Source organism: Barbatula barbatula, assembly GCF_947034865.1.
Source record: "Barbatula barbatula genome assembly, chromosome: 10".
Taxonomy (NCBI): Eukaryota; Metazoa; Chordata; class Actinopteri; order Cypriniformes; family Nemacheilidae; genus Barbatula; species Barbatula barbatula.
In genome coordinates this window covers 9755921-9776238 of record NC_136773.1, presented here as the reverse complement: position 1 = coordinate 9776238, position 20318 = coordinate 9755921, and the positions used below count along the sequence as shown (strand labels likewise).

General features: G+C 38.6%; 3 protein-coding genes across 4 annotated transcripts in view; 2 read left to right on the top strand and 1 right to left on the bottom strand.

Annotated features, from left to right (window-relative positions):
• The window catches only part of sptbn4b (spectrin, beta, non-erythrocytic 4b), a gene marked incomplete at its 5' end in the record, with an annotated part of 39276 nt that extends 37838 nt beyond the window's left edge, over positions 1 to 1438 (top strand). Inside the window, one exon of the mRNA XM_079465592.1 lies at positions 76 to 1438. Coding sequence (XP_079321718.1) covers positions 76 to 309 — 234 coding nt within the window. The 3' untranslated portion in view covers positions 310 to 1438. The remainder of the gene's footprint in view (positions 1 to 75) is intronic.
• A 2279-nt stretch (positions 1439 to 3717) lies between these two features.
• Positions 3718 to 10723, top strand: pcyt1ab (phosphate cytidylyltransferase 1A, choline b). 2 transcript variants are annotated; one of them, XM_079465429.1, is made up of 9 exons: positions 3718 to 3923; positions 5620 to 5726; positions 5832 to 5928; positions 6083 to 6199; positions 6891 to 7042; positions 7159 to 7237; positions 7536 to 7678; positions 8341 to 8529; positions 8731 to 10723. In XM_079465429.1, the coding sequence occupies exons 2-9, from the start codon at positions 5622 to 5624 to the stop codon at positions 8920 to 8922; spliced, it is 1074 nt and encodes a 357-aa protein (XP_079321555.1). In that variant the 5' UTR covers positions 3718 to 3923; positions 5620 to 5621; the 3' UTR covers positions 8923 to 10723. The 2 variants fall into 2 exon arrangements, with proteins under 2 accessions (XP_079321555.1, XP_079321554.1); XM_079465428.1 differs by having other exon boundaries at positions 3721 to 3923; positions 5620 to 5762.
• mmp23bb (matrix metallopeptidase 23bb) lies at positions 10259 to 18815 on the bottom strand. The gene is made up of 8 exons (XM_079465427.1): positions 18444 to 18815; positions 16820 to 16962; positions 16351 to 16490; positions 16068 to 16235; positions 15290 to 15454; positions 15096 to 15206; positions 11540 to 11666; positions 10259 to 11256 (listed from the first exon to the last, which is right to left on the bottom strand). The coding sequence occupies exons 1-8, from the start codon at positions 18525 to 18527 to the stop codon at positions 11061 to 11063; spliced, it is 1134 nt and encodes a 377-aa protein (XP_079321553.1). The 5' UTR covers positions 18528 to 18815; the 3' UTR covers positions 10259 to 11060.
• Positions 18816 to 20318: the final 1503 nt, after the last annotated feature.

Sequence of the window (20318 nt, the reverse complement as noted above, 5' to 3'; positions counted from 1 at the left end):
ATAGATATCATAACTCATTAGATTATATTGTGTGGTAACACTTTTCTAAGTCTTTAAACTTTCTCTGGCCTACAGGACGACTTGAAGAACTGGGTAACAAGTATATCCGCTAGTATAAGTGAGCATGAAGAGTTTGCCAAACAGGGACAGACCCATCCAACTACCTCATCTACAGACGAGGGAACGCGCAGGGACGGCAGCAGGGCAGGGGGGTCGGAGAGAGGGGAAAGGTCAGACAAAGCCGACGGGGGATCGGTGCGTTCAGACAAGGGAGAAAAGCCAGAGAAAAAGATGGGCAAAAAGAAATGATGCACTCCACAGCATCCAGTCACCCTCTGAGTTTGCGTGAGACCAGGACTTCGCGAAACCAGGAAAGTGCTCTGACGGATTCAGGAAACGAAGGCGTCACTGTGAACTCCCTTTATGTCGTGCTGTCCAGCTGCATATGGAATCAGTCAGCGCTGAGGTGCGCCGAGCTCTGCCGTGTGTAAGAGAGCGTCCTCTAGTGGCTGCTGATGACTAATGACTATTCAGGAGCTCCATAGGGCCAAAGAACTGATAGCATAGGCAAATGGAGCATAAAAGAGATGTTATAGTAAAGTAGCTCATGAAGATTATTTTCTAACGTGTCTGTGAAAAATATGACCCATATGTACATGTACCTGTCTCTCTTTGTATATTGTATGTCTAAACATCAGTTCTACACAATCTCACGCTGAAGAGAATGAAAATATGCCAAAATCTTTTTCAAGGTTGGTCTTTTCTGAAGAGCATGTTTTGTCTGTTTATTTTGTACGTTGTTTTGCTCTTTTATACTATTGATGTATTGATTTGTATTCATTGGCTCTTCCAGGTGATTTTTTCGATTCTTGTCTTGCCACGTTGTACACATCCTTTTCATCATCATCATCATCATCATTTAACGCCATATGACATATCTGAGCATGCCTAAACAGTTAAACGTTAAAATAAAGGCCTGTTCGACATAAAGAGAACCAACTCACCAGCTGCGAGTGGGTATTCTCAAATCAGTTTTTGATGGTTTCGTACATGATTGTTTCTAATTTGGAGGAAATACCAATTGTCAGTATCATATCTGGCATAAAGTGTGAATTAATTTGCTCTTTCCATTAGATCCAAATCCAGTTTGGTTCTATGTGTGTTTTTGCATGTTTGTATGTATGCTGTACCCATCACATCTATCATCCTGCTTATCGAATGCAAGATTGTTTACATATTTATTTGTATTTAAAGTCTTCCAAGCACAGAACTGATTGTTTTGTAAATTTTCCTTTGTGTTATGTTAATCTACATATCACATTTCCCTATATCGTGATTTTAGCATTGCACTGACGGCTTAAAGGATTATTTGAATCATGTTAGTTTGATTTGTAAAATGCCAACTAAATGCCATATAAATGTTATTCTAGCAATTGTCTTCCCTGCCAGAAACCCTTATCGTATTCTTTTCACCATGTGTGTGTCTTTAAAATGTAGTTTTGCAGGTAGTAGTAGAGAAAGCCCATAGCTAGCAAAAATACAAGGTTTAGTGCAAGAAGAATGGTACAGGTTACAGTACATGCTTTAACAGCTCTACAAACACTGGCACAAATTAAATTCAGTTTGTGTTGCTGTGATGTTTTAAGATGCATCAACACACATGTGAAGTCAAGAATCGCAGAATCACATGACTGACTACATTGTTGCTACATGAGGATGACATGCAGTTTAAGTAGCGTACGCATACAGGGTTGAAGCAGAACGGTGTGTTAAAGGGAAACAATCATTTCAGGTATCATGTTTCTGCCTCTGTGTCTACATCTTAAAGTCTGTCAATTTCAGTCCTAACTGCATTGTCTGTTAATGTAAAAAGGCTAAATAACGTTAGAAGCAATGGTCCTCTGTCAACAGAATCTGTAAACCAATCATCGAGAGGGACATAATGTCCATGTAAGTTGTTCTTATTAATATGTGAGATGAATAAGTTAGTCTTCTCTTTGTGAGTTTTTTTTCATTATGCATCATGCAAATGCTTTTGTAATGTATCACATTCTGCCAACATTTTGAAATCGTCAGCTCTCACTACTCTATACAATCTTAACCCATTGGATATATACCTATCAAACTTTCTGTGTCTGGGTCCGAATTTCCTTTGATTTGTCTCCAAGTCTAATTTTGGTACAAAATAAAACATATTTTTATGCAATAGAATAATATACAGAGAAAGAGGGAAGGTATCCAACACAGCGGAGAGCAGAAATATGTATAACACTTGCAAGTAGAACATTTATGCAACTATTCCTTTGCACTAAAATACTGCCCCATTGCACAGTGCTATTGTGAGCGGAGGGTCGGTGCTTGAGGGTCCGATTACAGTTTAACCAGCATTTCTACAAAAAAGTGCTTTATGGAATTTCCTGCACATGCCCACAAACACACATTTGTACATGCTGCTTGTTTTCTATGAGGGACTCGATGGACACTACAGGAGATTTAAGATTAAGAAAGCATGGTGCTTGAGTGTTCAATTAAAAGTATTGTTTCATTTTATGCTTAAAGTTATATTTAAAGCCCCATTGCATTGTCAAAAGCCAGAGCCTTACAGTTAAGTTACTACTGGCTTTCAGCATACACATAAAACATTTCTTAAATGATATCCAATTTGTATCAGATCCATTTAATTGATAGAAAGCACAATTTTAACTCGGTTTAAAAATCTTGTCTACTTTGGCTCTTAAATGTTTACAGTTTACCATGATATGGTAACTGTATATTCGTAGATGTTGTTTTAATAGTTATATATATAATTATAGTATTATATGGGTTGTATGTCAAAGAAACCCTCACAGTAATGTTTCTATCAAGATGCATTTGAATTGTTAAGTATTTGGACACAGCTCACTCCCACGCTTTCAGACCCTTAAGCACCACCGGTTTCAGCTCAGCGACTCAATGACCTGTACAAATTGTAATCGCTTCTGTATAGACGAAAAAGCTCTTTTTTTATTTGTGAAATAAGAACATTTTACAGGTTCTGAAAAGTTTTGAATATCAGTAGACGGGGTTGTTTCTCCAGAAGACTACAGGAGGACACTGGGCAATTCAGGTTGCATGAATAACATTAACAGTCCCTGTTATGGTACTGCTGTGCATGTTAAAACCTCTCTTTCTCAATCACAAGCGCTGTACAGGGGTGAAACTAATACACACGGAAACAGTGAATTTATGAATGCTGTATCGTTCAGATCCTGACTGATTCTGTACAGTTGCTTCCTTGATAAATACAGCTTGTGATATGTCAAATGTCTTGCTTTTTTCATCACGTCTGTGATACGATGTTCTTGAAGACCGAACTTATACATCAACTAAAACTCTATTAAATCATAGATAGTTGTAAAATTGCTCTGTTTCACATTTGGCTGAAACTTAAGCATTATTCTCAATCAACATTTTTGAATCAACACATTTAACATACAGTTCTATTTAGTTATACTGATATAAAGTGGTCATATAGAGATAATGTTGTGACAATACATGCCTGATATACCCAATTAAAAGTCACATGGTGCAAAAACACATACACAATTGGTAGACTATAACTTATACTGTATTACAAACATAATTAGGCCTATACCTACAAATAAACGATGATTACTTCTTACAGTAATATAAACACTATCATACAGACATAAAGACCCCCCCCTTGCAGTGGTTCCCATAGTGACCGCTAGAAGCGATGTGTTCAAGCGGAAGTGTGTCGTGTTAGCGGAAGTGCGCGTTGAGATGTGATGATGCAGGGCAGCTGTCATTATAGCGGCATGTGAAGCGTCACTCCAAAGTGTTGAGAAACAGTGATGGACCGCTCATAACCTCCCGTGATAAACATTAAAGGAGAAGACCAGCCTGCTGTCTGCTTGCCCGCGGTTAGTCATATTTCTGTTATATTTATTTCAAATGGTGATTTTAAATCGAGATGATGTCAAACTTATTTCCCGCTCGCGTGTTCTCTTCTCTCGCGCCGTGTAGGTGGCGTTACACTCATTGTTTGAAAGTCCGATACAATGTTGCGTATTAAAATGTAACTTATTTGATCAGTTTATAGTCTAGCTGGGAGTCGGTATCTGAATCAGAACAATTAAGCTTTATTGCCAGGTGTGCTTACACACACGAGGAATTTGTCTTGGTTACAGAAGCTTCCAGTACACAAGTAAGGTTACAAGACAAGTAACAATCAACAAAGGCAACGAAAGTACAGAATAAAAATAAAATTATATTAATTTATTAAATTCCGTAAAGAAAAGAATCATCTGTGGGAAATGACATTCATATTGTCATTTCCCACAGAAATTGTACATCATCTCAGCGTGGCCTTTCTCATACGATACATCCAATCTGTTCTCTCATTATAATAATGTACGGGGTTATAAATTAATATAATACAAATTTGTATAAACTAAGGGCATAACAGTCACAGCTGTAAAATAAAGTTGCCTCATTTGCATTAACGGTTGACCTGCGGAATAAACGTTTCAATACACGATGTTCCACAAGTACAGCAGGGTGACCGGGGTGGCCAAACTCTGGCCACCCCTAGTGTGATTTTGCAGTGGGTACTATTAATTTGAATACAATAATGTAAATTCACAATAGTTTGTGAAGTGAAATAAAATGCAACACCCGCTGCAGCCACAAAATAAATTGTAGATTGATTGGCGCCACCAGAGTAGCTGTTTCACTGCCCCTCTCCTATTGCGTCGGTCTTTGACTGCTCAGTCAGTGCAAGTGCAAGAAGCAGGACTGACTGATTCGATCACAAGAATCAGGAGAGCATCTATTCTTCACTTTTTGGAGAGACGAGTATGTCGGGTATGTATGCCATTAATTACATTCCAGCGGCTGTAAGAAGAGGCTACAAACGATCTGGCACCGCCTGCATCGTCACACGCGACAAATTGATTTTGGAAAATGTTTTGCCAAAAAAGGTCCATAAATTCATATTGTTACATTAACCAGAAACAAACGTAAACGAGTATAGCACACATTACACTGTATTTTTTGTTTGTTTTTGGTGGCACCCCAAGATGTTGCTGTGGCCACCCCTATTTAAATTTTCTGGGGCGCCACTGAAGTACAGCCGTGTAGCCTAAACAGTATACGTGTTAACATGTGACTAGTGCGATACAATGGCGTACTAACCTTGTTTGAATAAAGTTATGTCCAGTTTTTAACTCCCGTCATGATAATCTGGGCCTTTAGCGCGAATGTACACAACCAGCGTTGAGAGATCCCTGCGCTCACAGCTATTACATTTGTAACGCTTATTGAAATCCATGCGCTCAAAACTATAGTCCCACGGCCAAGAGGACTTTAAATGACATCATTTTAAAGATATGAAATATCTGTGTTTGTAAACAAAAAACCAGGGTACTAATCTGTTTTGAATCCCTCTTTTTATCTCTCACAGATTACGTTTCTATTAACCTGCTTTTTTCTGTGGTAACAGGCAGATTGTCACGTGTGCTATTAAAGCTGATTCTGAACCAAGAACAGTCCTTTAATAAGGAATGCAAGTTTAAAGTGTAACATACGGTTACATTTACTAGATTTCTTTTCCCTCAGGGATGGAGATGCACAGTTCAGGGCTCAGCAGGAAGAGGAAGAGACAGGAGCTGAATGGAGAGATGAAAGAGGAAAGCCGTGTCCGAAAACCTCAACGGAAAACTCTGGTGAAACATGAGAAGCTGCCTTGTCATCTTGTTCTGGTGTGTGGTGACATAATTTCCTGTGTGCACAGGATACCCTGATCATGACATCTGTGTGTGTGGCTCTAGAGCGCGAGAGAACCTGCACCGTTTTCAGATGAGCTGGGTGCTGCAGGATTACCGTACGATCGTGTTAGTTTGGAGGAGGCCCAACATGGAACTCCAGGTGTGTGAAAACTGCTTTTATATTTATTTATTTACACACAGCATCTATAATACTGATCCCAGTTACACCCAATAATAAAGATGAATTTGTCCGATATGTGTTAACATGCAAATTGAAGAGATGTGTAACATTTAAACCTTCTATGTGTCTTTAGAGGATCGTCCCGTGCGCGTGTATGCTGATGGGATTTTTGACATGTTCCATTCCGGACACGCCCGTGCTCTAATGCAGGCCAAGTGTCTTTTCCCAAACACGCATCTCATTGTAGGAGGTGGGTTTGAATAGTGTACAGTGTGTTTTCTTTCATCTCGGTGTCACAAGCAAAACCAAAGGGGAATTGCAAAAATACAGAACAGTTCTGCCCCATACTGCCATTTGTTCTTGGTATGTTGGACTGTCTCTCCATATAAGGTTGAGGGAAGGACATATTAAACATAAAAAAATACTGCTTTTTGCAGATTAGTTTATAGATTTGTACTAAAATAAAAAATGAATAACATTTATATTTATATATATCGGTCAAAGACATTTAGATGTCCACAGTCCCCATCACAAGAAAAGTACAAAAGTGATTTTATGTCCATAGAAAGCACATTAAAGGTAGGTAAAATGTCTACTTTACGGTTTAAAGTTTTTAGAGAAGATTTTTGTCGTAAATATGCCTGACAAGATTGTTACACTGAATTACATTTTAGTGGACGTCTTCTGTAAATCAGAGGAAAATGTATGATATTTATTTATTGCTCAGAAAAACAAAAATCCAATTTAATTAAACAGAAAACTTATTTAAAGCAGTTTAACACTTATGCTAAACCCTTTTTCGTTTTTTCCCTTATATAAAATGTTGTTATTAAATGTATTGAAATTTTTTTAATACATTTATTTTAGTACAAATTAAAAAAAAATATATATATACACTATAATACAATACAGAAGTATCTATTTTTGTTATTGTTTTCCAGTGTGCAGTGATGATCTGACGCATACATTCAAGGGCTTCACCGTCATGAATGAGGATGAGCGGTACGATGCAGTGAGTCACTGCCGTTATGTTGATGAAGTGGTCCGGAACGCTCCGTGGACGTTAATACCTGAATTTCTGGCCGAGCACAGAGTTAGTGTTCACATGCTATATTGGGTAGAAGGGTGGGCTAAAAAATACCTGTAAGCTGAATTATAACATCAGTTAAAAATGATTTTAATTATTACTAAATATGACATTCTCCACAGATAGATTTTGTTGCCCATGACGATATCCCATACATCTCAGCAGGAAGTGATGATGTATACAGACATATAAAGGAAGCAGGTAGGTAAAACCAGAGTTAAAGGGATAGTTCATCCAAAATCAAGCACAAAAGAAGATATTACGAAGAACGTTGGTAACCAAACAACATTGGGTCTCCATTGACTTTTACTGTATGGAGACAAAACCACTGAGACATTTCTCAGAAGATCTTTTTTTGCAGTCTTTCAGAAGAAAGTCGTACAGGTTTGGACAAGATCTTTTTAATTTTCGGGTGAACTATCCCTTTAAACAATGCAATGATTTGTATTGATATATTAACAGAACTGCAATCCTTGACTCTTGTCTTGTCTTTTTTAAGGCATGTTTGCACCAACTCAGAGAACAGAGGGCATTTCCACATCCGACGTAATCACACGTATAGTGCGTGACTATGATGTTTATGTGCGCCGTAACCTTCAGAGAGGATACACTGCCAAAGAGCTGAATGTTAGCTTTATCAATGTAAGTGTCCTTTTCCTTCTTTCGACCGCACAGTACCTTAAATCTGAAATTCTGTCCTCATTTATCCTTCAAAGTAATAATAAAACTACTCCTGAAGCAGCCAGGATTTAAAATAACATTTCCCAATTGTGATTCAACTTTTAATTTAAATAATAAACATTAAAATTGAATAAAATAAATTCATATTTACTTCTTGTGTAGTTTCTAATGATACATTTTATAATAATTACTCGTGTTATTATATTTGTAAAATAAAGGGAAGTACCAAAAGAATCCAGGTCCTTAAAATGTAGCTATTCTTGAGTGATTCAGAGGGGTCAGAATTGAAAGAGTATATTTATTCATTAATTACAGAAATATGCCCTCCTCTTATTGGACTAAGAGAGAGAATGGTATCCATTTTTGAATCGGGAGGAAGATGAGGAAACTTGAGAACATTGATTTTGTACAAAATCAAAAAGAAAGAGATGAGTTTTAGGAAGATGAAACTACTTAAAACAGTTTTGAAAACGATAAGAATATACCTTTGTCATACAAGTCCTTGATAGTATGAAAACCCCAAGAGGACCATTTGCAACTGGATCCTTTATTATATCTTTTCAATATAAAAATGATGTGGACCTCAGTAACTCATCTTGACTCTACTGCCCTCTTCCTCACAGGAGAAGAAGTACAACCTGCAGGAGCGTGTGGATATGGTAAAGCAGAAGGTGCGAGATGTGGAAGAGAAGAGTAAAGAGTTTGTGCAAAAGGTAGAGGAGAAAGGCATCGACCTCATTCAGAAATGGGAGGAGAAGTCGCGAGAGTTCATAGGAAACTTCCTGGAGATGTTCGGACCAGATGGGGCGCTGGTAAGTAAAGACACGTGCAGCTCTTTCTGTGCATTTCAATTCCATTCAAATTCACCCCTGAATGAAAGTTCTGCCAGCATCTGGTCTCTTTCATGTCCTTCTGAACACGTTCAAGTTTTTGGGGATTTGTGAAATACAGAGAACATGCTTCAAAGGGGACTAAAAATGTTATTGATTATTACATATTGTGTCTCGTAACAGAACCACATGCTAAAGGAGGGGAAAGGACGGATGTTGCAGGCCATCAGTCCCAGCAGCAGTCCCACGCGTGAGGAACGATCTCCCTCGCCCACCTTTCGTCTTCCCTTCTTCAGCAGGACCTCCTCACCGTTCACCTCACCTCCCGCTCATCACAGCAGCACAAACGGCATCAGCCAGGACGAGGAGGACTAAAAAACATCCTCATTCCAGGATCATTTTTATACCCTTAGCAGTTCTTCAAATTCATGATGAGCGGCAAAGAATATAAATGGAGCTTCACAGCTGCTTTTGCAATGTGCTGAACCGGCTTTTATGATTTGCACAATAGTGGCCAAATTTTGTCCACAGACTAAAGGTTTTGATTCCACATCTCTGCTCTTACACACACCTCCTTTTTCCTTCACAGAGATTTGCCACACACCACTAAACCAAAAGAACGCACATTGTTTGCCTGTTCCTTGGATACATTTTGTGTTGGGGTCGAAACACAAATGCCTTGTTCGGTTCAATGTGAATAGTATGTCAGTCAAAGAATGGCGTCTGCTTAAACACATCTCCATTTTAAATTATGCATTAAACTAATGCTTACCCGCATTCATTGTTGAAATCCTTTCAAACTTGAACGGACCAAATTTGAAACCAAATCCAGCATGGGGAGGGGGGTCTAAGAGTCCTGAGATATGAGAGTCGTCTGCGTTTCTTTTGCCATCAGTATAGTTGTGGAGGTTTACAAGTCCTTCGGTGCCACACGGTGTATATTGTTTTTTTAAAGGTTTTATTTTTTATTCATATGTTCTTTGAAACAGATAAACAACTTTTACATCTCAACCTTGACTTTTTTTAGCTTTATTCTGAGCTTTGCCTAATATTTTGGACACTAACTGAAAGTCTGATGTGAAGGAATAATATTGAAGACTGACAGTGACTGTGTTTTTCTGGACCTGGCACCTCCTATTAAACCCTGTGCTATTCTGTGGCATGGGTCCCAGATGTTTTGGAAAGGATTTGCCTGCTGAATGTTGACATTACCCAAGCCCAGTGAGGGGCAGTGTTAACACAAAAGGGTACAAGGACTTGTGTTTGTTTACATAGAAAAGGACAACTACTGTAGGATTAATGTGTGCTGGCATTTGGTAGTATTCTTTTCTATGAGATGCAAAGATTAATATGCATTTGTGGTATAAAGGGACAGTTCACCCTAAAATGAAACTTATTTCATTATTCACTCATACTAGAGTTGTTTTTCCAAATCTGTATAAATGTTGTTGTTCTGATGAACACAGAGAAAGATTCTTGGACGAATACTTGTAACCAAACCGTTCTGGCACCCCATTGGCTACCATAGTAAGATATATTAACATTGTAGTCAAATTGTAGTTTGCTTTCATACATTCTTCAAAATATCTTCTTTTGTGTTCAACGGATTTTTGGGTGAACTATCCCTTTAAGAGTAAAATAACATCAAAATATAAATGTTATGTCTCTTGTGGCCTGTTTACTGAACAACGGGACCAAATGACAGACACTTCATATTATAGCACCTTTAATGTCAAATAATATAGCATTTTTAGAAAAACATGAAAAAATACTTGAACTTGTCCTTTTAGATTCAGTGTCAATTAAATGTCTTAAGATGTTGGAAGATACGTTTCTGTGTGTCATATTTGACTTACTTACAGCCCGATCAGTCAATCGCTGTGTACATACCGTAGGAGGCAGCAGATATAAAAATGACCATATTTCTCACATAGACGTGAAAGTCTGTGTTTGATCCAAAAAGCGGGGTAAGGCTTTGTAAAATGTACTGCACGTCCCAGAGAAAGACTTGAGGTGAAAACCTTAAACATGAGGATGAATGTTTTGGGACCATTAGTATTTTGTGTACTATGAAAAAATGTCTTTTAAGATATATTGTGTTAGTTCTACATAATGATATTTTGTTATTGTTTTACTGTCTCTATGCTGAGCTGAATAAAAAAACAGAAATCATCTCATACAGTGTTTTATCTTTTCGTATGATAATGTAAAAATGATCAGAATGAAGGTTGAATTACTCTTTACAAATATGAGAGAACTAAAGTGGCTCAACAGTAAAATGGTTTGGACATGTTGCAGCAGTAAGAACATATTTTTTGCTGTAACTTCTGAACTGATTTAGTTTGGGGTGAAATGTGACCTGGGTATGTTTTTGTGAGATTCCCAGATCCACAGTTGTCTTTAAAGCACTCATTGGAGCTGATATTCACCGAAGCAGAGGTCAGACGAGCAGCTCTGAGTCCTCTTAAGCCCTGGAGGTAGAGCGAGTGGTCCATAAATCCCATCTCAGGCCATCAGCTGTTGTTAGACGATTTCTCTGGCTTCAGGCGGATTGCCCACGAGTTGGCGGAGACTATGTTACCACGGCGATGGATGCGACAGGTATACGTGCCTTCGTTGAATTCGTTGGCCACAAGGCGCATGTCTCGTTCTTTGATCACAATGTATCCGGGAATAGATGTCAAGAGCTGCTCACCGTCCTTGTACCAGCTGAACAATTTACGTCAATAACAAAAAATGAAATCTTTATGAGACAAAAGATATAAAGCTTTGAACACACGAAAATAAGAAAAGTTGTGATCCAACAGAAAATGTACAGTTTTTAGGATGTTGTAAGCACCACCATACAGAACAGCCATCAGTCTGTTAAAGCAATGGTGTATGTTTTGGGGCGGGACTACCTGTTTTTCTATGGAATTATAGATTGGGAAGTGTTCACGAAACATACTAAACATAAAATTCAATGCATATTTAGGATTTGAGAATGGTCTACCTGACTTTTGGAGGAACTCTGGTATTTTTTGTCCCACAGCGAAAGCCAACGACTTTTCCGCGAGTTACGATTTTGATCTTGACGTTGTCAGGGGGAGGGGTCGGGGTGGACACTGCATCCAGAGGCTCTGATGTACAAACAAAGAGTTTTAAAACATGAACTTATAACATTTACAAAAAACTACTTCAAAAAGTACTGTACTTCAAGTTCATTTGAATAAGTATACTTCAAAAGTTCAAGTAGCTTTAAGTATATTAAAGGGATACTCCACCCACAAATCAAAATTCTGTCATGAATTACTACAATGCCTCCCCCCCACCAAGTTGTTCCAAACCTGTTTACATTTCCTTGCGCTGATGAACACAAAGAAACAGACTCACGTCCCCGCTGAAAGCATTCTGTTATCACTCTGCTAGAGATCTGTGTATTCCACTCCAGTTTTTCCATTTCCCGCTCACAGTCTGTGTTCACTGACTCCGCTCACAGCAGATGATGTATAGTCTCATCGACAGGCGGATGAAGTAACAGCTAGTGCTGTGCAGTAGTATTTAGGTATTTAATTTTTAGCATTTGTGTCGGGAAATGTATATGTGCAGCGGCAGTATTTTTGGAAGCATGCTTAAATGATCAAAACCCAGATAGCACAATCCATCTGGCTTACGTTTTACGTCCAGATCTGCAAGACATCTGCAATACATAGTTTGCACATCTGCAACGTCTGCTAAATATCTAGAGATCTGGAAACATCTGCTGCGTAAAAACATCTGCTAAACAGCCTTACATCCATTCTAAATCATAAACATCTTACAGACATCTTCTAGAGGTCTATATGACGTCTGACAGCAGACATCTCCGAGACGTATCGCAGATGAGCAAACTCTGTGTTGTAGATGTCTTGCAGAAGTCAATGCAGACGTCAAATGCCAAATGTATGTGTATGTATGTGTGCTGTCAGGGAATCGATCTCTGTGGTGTAAATGGACACTAAATTCGCTGTTCTTAGCCTTCACAAAAATTCGGTGTAGGAGACTGTGAGCGTTATATTCAGCAGACAACTCCAAAAATAGTTGGAATTGAAGATACAACAGGACGAGACGCTAACTTTAAGAGAATCACTTGAAAACAATGCGTACTCCGGACTTGGAAGCACATGAAGATACAAACATCTCACATCTCTTTTTGTTTTTATCTGCCAATTGAGGTAAACTTTGTACGACGTTGAGGCAGTTCTTCAGACATATTCAATGAATCCCTAATAATATATGAACATTCATTTAAAATAATAACATGCCGAAGTTAAAAAGGCTTATCAAAATTGGGGAGCCATTTTTTCTTGACATTTGGCATTAAACTTTTTAAGAAATATTAATTGGCATTCTGAGTTACAGTTATGAAGCGGCATTATTACCATTTATGCAATACGTGCCTATTCTTACACTACACACATTACTGTGGGTAACATAAAGTACATTATTTTAATGTTCAATGTGTAATGTTTTGGACTACACTGCACAGTGTCATGATTCTGTCCTTCCTGTCATGAGTTTTCTAGTTCTGTGGACAGGGTCGTGACAGTACCATGTATTTTGTGCTTTTATTTGGAGACACGGGCCTTTGTTGTGATTGCGCCACGTGTCCTCCCGTAGCCTGTCTAAGCCCCGCCCCCTTGTTTCTCTTCATTAGTGTTTCATGCCCCTCACCTGCCCCTCAGTAGTTAATGCCCTTGTGTTCTCTGTCCCGTGTTGCGTTATTGTACTATTGTCTAGTGAGTCCAAGTCACCATCTGGTTACCTTGTTCCTGCCTTGTCTCGCTTGGATTATTCTCAGTGTTTTATTTTGCCCCTCTCGGCACGTTTTGTGTTTATACCTTGTTTTGTGTTCTTGTTCGCGGGCTTACTATTTAAAAAAAAATTTTAAACACAATTCGAACAAATATAGTTCAACTATTTATTCATGTTTAAGGGGAGACTGAGGTGATCTATTAATATTTATGTGTATCACAATTCATACAGAAAGGAGATTCAGTGCTTTATTCTAAATAAATATACCAATTTGCTTTTATATGAAGTAGGGATGCACGAAAAATGATCGGCCACCTTGGTATCGGGCGATAAATGATCATGCTAAAATTTTGACCGACATATTTCAGCTGATGAATCATAAATAATTTCCTCTGGTTAAACTACTTCAGCCGCACGCTGCTCACAGTTAAAATACAGTACAGTATTGTCTTTCTGACGTGATCATTCACTTACTGCTATTAATAAAACTTTGTTGATGTAGGTACAGTATGAAGATACAGTATTTCAATGTGTAAATTTATAGAAACAAAAGTATATTGTTTGAATCAGACTGCTGTCTGAATGCTTTCTGTCTTGAGGCCTGTTAGACATGTGGCTATTAAGAAATTATTTCTGGGTTGCTCTGGAAGAACATCTATAATTTGTTTATTAAATAAAAAGGTAACACTTTACAACAAGATGCTATTAGTTAACATTATTAAATGCCTTAGCCAACATTGGCTAGCAATGAACAATTTAGTTTGTCAGCATTTATTAATTCTTGTTAATGTAAGTACATGTCAATAAAGTTGTTCATGTTAGTTCATGGTGCATTAACCAATGTTAACAGTGACAACGTTTGATTTTAATAATGTATTAATGCTGAAATGAACATGAATTAATATTAATAAATGCTGTAGAAGTATTGTTCATTGTTAGTTTAAGTTAGTTAATGCATAAACTAATTGCTTACAAATAGTACCTTATTGTAAAGTGTTCCCAAAAAAGAATAGTTTCCAGAATACCTGAAAAGACTGAAGGTTAAAGAATCATTAACTACTGTAAAGTGGGCTTGGTACATGATTTTCAGGGGGGAAAGATAACTATTGGTTACCTTGTTTTTCTGCAGTGAATGTCGTCAAATAAATGCAGTTGTCCACTCTTTGCCTTTTTGTTTCAGTCTAAGAGAATTTGATATTAATATTTAGATACTGTATATCGGTCAATATATCAGTTATCCCTATCGGCTAAGATTTACATACCGGTGCATCCCTAATATGAAGAGTTTTGTTTCAAAATGAGATAACTCCCTTCAGAAATTATGTTTTTTATTATGTTTACATGTTTTTATTTTGTTTTGTGTTAAAAACTGTGTTATCTCGTTTTGGAACCAAACTCTTTATATTTGCTATCTAGCATGGAGGGGCCCCACTCATTGTCTTTGCACAGGGCCCCAGGTTCTGGTCTACGCCCCTGTTCACACTAGAGGCCGAGTACAGGTGTAGGCTAAATATACACAATACTTTTTTGTCAGTATACATTAAGTATAATTTAGTGTAATTTTAGGGACATACATGTCTCTGATGTACATAACAAGTTTGAATTTCAAATGTTTTGTTTACTGGAGAGCTATAACAATAGTACACTTAATATATATGCCTTTAAAGCCCTTTAACTATGGGATAAGGATTTAACAGTTTCGTGTCTATCTGTTCGAAGTTTATGAAGTGATACTGGGATTTAGTGCTGGCAGATGTACGATTTCAGAGTCTTACCGTAGCACAGGTCACAGCGCTTTGGGCAGTTTTTCTTCATAAAACTCCGCCTCCTCTCACAGAAACCGAGTCGTGCCCAGGGATCACACACACGCTTCTTATCCATGCATCCTAAAAAGACAAACACACACGCATGAAAAACCCACAACAGTTTAGATCTGAATGTTTGAGAGATTTATTTATTTTTGGCTTACCGTAAAGTCGTTGGATGCCCCAGATATCATCTTGGGCGATGTTTCGTTGACCTGTGTATGTTGCATTAGGATGCATGAGAGCATTGGGGTCCTGTGAATGCCAGAGACCTAAAGCATGACCGATCTCATGAGCAGCTACCTGAACCAGGTCATTCAGCCACACACCTGTACAGAACACAATGAAAAAGACAATAGACCGTTTCATCGGAATCGCACGCCGGGACTGCAACTTCCGGTCTGTGTTTGGCTAGTGTCTAATGATATAACTGTATATATTTAATTTATGTTAATATTCATTTATATTCTTTTTATTTATTATTATTGTATAATAATTGTAATAAATAAACGATTTGTTGAATTTTGTTGTATGTTAATTTGATAAAATAAACTATTTGTTGAATGGGTACACTGACATCTAGCGGGTGAGCTTAGTATCGCAGTCTAAATTCAAAATGTTGGAGAGACAAGTTTAGCGAAGTAACGGTTCTTCTCGGTTTCTTTTGATTATTATCAGAAAGAATCTTCAGGTACGCTGTTGTTTGTTAATGTGTTCCGGATGCTAAGGGCAGTCCACGAACGTGCTCATGCGTATTAAAGTTTGTTTATGTTGTCACTTTGAAACCGTCTATACAGTAGTGTATTTACAGTACAAAATGTTTCAGAGTTTTTCCCATATGTAGCTCAATACTGTCTATAAGTCTATATTTCTTGTTGTCACATTCATTTATCAAGAATTAAAGCGTAAAACATGTACAGTGTATCATAAAATGATCTGCACCTTGTTTCCAACTGAAGCGGGACTTGCCCAGAATCCAGAACTCATGGTTGTCGAAGTGGATCTCTCCCCGCGGGGGCAGGAAGGCGTGGGCCAACTCACCGTTCAGTCCATCAAAACACGGATGCAACGGAGACCTCCAACAGTCTGTGTGATTGTACATGTAGAACCCTGTAACTCCAGAAAAAGACGGTTAGCTTCTGACACAAAAAGCAGATCAGACTGAAACCCACTGTAAACAGGACGTCCCATGCTCGATGTCTCGGCTCTTTTCCTGCATATTTACCTATAGTGATGTCAGCACTTCTGCTGAGGTCCGTGATTTCAGTGAAAGTAAGAGGAGAAACGTCACTCCACTTGGTGAAGGCGATACTGATAGCTTTGCGCGTGTCTTCTTTATTCAGCGTGTTGGGGAACTTTGTGATCCTTTGAGACGGGAAACATAAATTATGAAAACGAATGAAGCGCGTTCAAAGAGTTTCAGCGGTACAGTATGTCTGCTATCAATCAGAAAACATATGCACAACCGCTCGAAATCTATATGCTAGGCCACGACCCCAGACTGCTGAATTCAATCTGCTGTTCCCAAAATATAATTCATCCTCTGAGGGCCACATTATTTATTTCTGTATCTTACATATCGTTCAGAGTCTTTCACAGAAATGGCAAATCGGTTCTTCCTTCCTTCATATTTTCTGTTTCTCTATTGAGCGAACGTTGCATTTTTTCTGGTGTTGTTCTGCTGTATGTCTCACTTGTAGGTGACGTTGAAATTTTGCCACTTGTATCCCAGTGGGTTGATGGCATATCTCTTGAACCGTGCCGGGGCGTCGTGTGACCTCGTGTCCACAGATGCCGGTACCTGAGCAACTGGTTTAAATGACCTGACGCCTGCAACCTAAAGACAAAAACAGGAATGCTGAAATTGTTTGTCGGCATCTGTCTTTGTGTAATGTTTTGTGTTTTGTACATTCTGTTTACTCGTATCATAAATATGTTTATGATTTCATTGTTTAGATTGTATTGCTTACCCCTTGTCACAGACTTTCAACTGATCATAAAAAGTCATTATTACATGTACTGTAACTACTACATGTTAAAGGCTATAAATATATCATTTATTTACCCTCATGGCAAAACATATATACTGTATATGACTCTTTGTTCTGTGGAACACTAAAGAAGATATTTTGAGAAATGTTTGTTGGATGTCAATGAAAGTCAACGTTGTTTGGTTACCAGCATTCAACATACAGTATCTTCTTTTGTGTTCTGCAGAAGAAAGAACGTCATACAGGTTTGAAATGACAAGCAGGAGAGTAAATAATATCAGAATTTTAACTATCACTTTAATAATTTATAAATAAATGCTGTCTGTCCCTCACCTGTGTTTCCATCCCAACCAACAATGTCCCCTCTTAATAGGTTTTGAATTGGTGTATAGTAATTGGTTACCTAGGTTACAAACGTCAGTGAAGACCATGCTTGAAAAAAAGACACTCTTATGTGCTGCCTAATGCGTGTGTGCTTATGAATATTTGATATGCCGTGTTTTTACGGTGAACTTGGGACAAACTATGTTGACCAATAAACACAAATTGTGATTACGATCCACAGGACTCAAGTGAATCATTTCAATAGTGCTCAGTGCAGCTGAAGTTAGTACCAACCCTTTCTGTCATTTTAACATGAACGCCAGTATATATCATAAAGTAACTAATACATCCGAGAACGGTAGAGTTATAAAGAGTTGCTGCTCAGATGTTTAGTTTGGTTTACTTCTACCTATTTTTCTCCATTCTACAGTATGAGTACTGACGCTGCGGTTCTCCGTGCAGCCGAGGGTTTGCAATATCTGTCACCCACATGTGAAAGATCCTCTCAGAGACCACCCTTTCCCCCTCCCCCAGTGACCTTCAAGACTTTTCCATTCTCTTATATTTGGTTCTGCTTTTGATCTTTGCACAGCAAAACTTATTATATGCTCGGGAGATACCAGAGAACGCCTCAGTGTCTCCTGGTTTTTTAACTAACCATTGTTTTATGATAGTAAAGGTGTAACTATATTTTTTGGCAGACTGGCCCATGGCTATCATGGTTTAAATATTATTGGGTTGAGGCCGTGATCAATCTAAGGTTATTATGGGTTTAACAGTTGTAAGTAGTTGATAAATAACATGGGCATTTAACTCAAAGACTGCAACTTTAAACTAATGTTCTTAAAAAACGACACAACTATACAAGAGTTAAAACAAACCTGTTTAAATAGTTCAGGACGAAATAACTACAGCTGAAAGGACACTAAACTTGGGTGTTAGATCCCAAATGAAAGATCCCAGTTGGTACACTTGAATGAAAGGAAGGCAGTGATGTGGTTACCGTGTGTCTTCTCCACGCAGGCAGAGTCCCCGCGTGATCCATCATCACCATCAGCAACAGCGCACATGAACAAACCCAGCGCATCTTCACAGCACAAACACAAAACACGGAGAAACGACTTCCCTCACTCTCGGTGCTGTTTCATTAACGCATCATATTCAACTTCCGTCATATTCAGTTGTCCGTCTTCTGGACTTGCGAAGGATCTCCAAACGCGTGCGCGCCCGTGCCGGAGACAGATGTGTCCGCGCCTCCAGACGGGTTCATGCAAACGCTTCTCCGGCAAGATCTAACGCTTCAGGTAAATGTTGAATACACGCAGTTCACTGTTTAGTGCACTTCTGCTCCTTCCTGTGAACTTTCGCTCTCTCTGGGGAACAGAAGAGAATCCTGCAGGAGAGATAAAGCGCCGCCCCGCTTCAGTTTGACTGTGACCACCTCCTTCTCCGCTCCCCTCAGTTCTTCACTCCTAAGGCAAAGCAACAATGGCTTTACTATAGTGTTTTTATTCCCTTTTAGCCATTTTGTATGACCACAGTGTGTACAAACACGGTCGTTGGTTTATGGCTACAATGGTTGTAATGCATAAAACAAAGTAAAACTATTGTCGCCTTATTGAAGTTCTCCCATTCCAAATAACACAATTTATTCAATGTTAACACGTGCATTACTTTTTGCATGACACAAACATAAAAACAAAAAAAAGAAACATTTTCTTTACGCATTTGTCGTCTTTTACACAAAAGGTCAACACATTTCGGGACGGTCACCTGAGTGACGTTACACCGCGTCATTTCCTGTGAGCGAATAGAAATCTGTTTTAATAGAAATGTTTGTATTCATTGTAAAATGTCTTACTCTGTTTTTAGGAAGCGTTGTAATGTCGTTTCATGTTTGTGCTTTTCGTTAATTCTTTTAAATAACATTCTGCAGACACAAGTGTATCAATGTGACGTCATTCACTGGAAAATTCACAGGTGACGTGATTTTCCTTTATTTGAAATGTATAACAAATGAATTTGTTTTCAAACCACACCGGTGGTTCCCATAGGGGTCTGAGATGCAAAGATGATGCAAAGATGATGCAAAATATCCTAAAGTTTGAGTCTGTGTCCTATTTTGTTGTTGTTTCTGTGTTATCATCATGCTTGGGTTCCGGTCCAGCTTCATTCACAAGAACTGACGGGAGCATTTTAAAAGGAGCACACATCAAGCATGCATACACTGCACTCATTAAAATCCATTGTGTAGGATGAGGTATAAATTTGGCAATTGCAGATTTTGGCATAACATGTAGTAATCATGGCCAAATGGCCCTCAGTCTCTAGCCCTAACCTCATTAGTTTGGTTGACCTTTGGGGAGGTCAGGAACAGCCTGGGGTTTTTCACAGTGTTTCTCTTTAACTCACACATCGGTATAAAGAAAATTCGGTCACGCGATCGTAGGAAGTCAAAAGCTTATGATGCATTTATTTCTTGAACCCGCAGAGTCAACGTACAGAGAGTTCACACGCAAAAGGCACAAAACAGCTTCTTGTCTCGGTTTTGACTCTATAAATGACTGGGCCAAAAATTGCTAATGGAATTACATGTTCTTACACAAATAAGCGAGCACAAGAATGTTTAGCCGGCCCAAAAACATTACCGCATACTGCGGTCAAGGTTACTTTCCAATCAATATCACCACAATCACGATGACATCATCGCATTAGCATATATTACGGAAGTCCTGAAGCATGGAGAAACATGGATTTGGTGAAGGGCACCTGAAAGGCAGTCTCATATCTTTTGCGAGTGGTTTTGAATTTGGCAGGAGGCCCAGGCATTGGCTGCGCTCCAGGTGACTGCGGAACCGGGGGCCGCTTGACCCTTCCC

What these genes read in the sequence shown, in the direction of transcription:
- pcyt1ab (XM_079465428.1), top strand. Translation starts at nt 5,622, where the DNA reads ATGGAGATGCACAGTTCAGGGCTCAGCAGGAAGAGGAAGAGACAGGAG. An exon ending in GGCCCAACATGGAACTCCAG is followed by an intron (nt 5,929 to 6,082) that starts GTGTGTGAAAAC and finishes ATGTGTCTTTAG; the next exon opens with AGGATCGTCCCGTGCGCGTG. An exon ending in TCGGACCAGATGGGGCGCTG is followed by an intron (nt 8,530 to 8,730) that starts GTAAGTAAAGAC and finishes GTCTCGTAACAG; the next exon opens with AACCACATGCTAAAGGAGGG.
- mmp23bb (XM_079465427.1), bottom strand. Translation starts at nt 18,527, where the DNA reads ATGCGCTGGGTTTGTTCATGTGCGCTGTTGCTGATGGTGATGATGGAT. An exon ending in CTGCGTGGAGAAGACACACG is followed by an intron (nt 16,963 to 18,443) that starts GTAACCACATCA and finishes TTTTGTCTTTAG; the next exon opens with GTTGCAGGCGTCAGGTCATT. An exon ending in CCGCTTCAGTTGGAAACAAG is followed by an intron (nt 15,455 to 16,067) that starts GTGCAGATCATT and finishes TGTTCTGTACAG; the next exon opens with GTGTGTGGCTGAATGACCTG.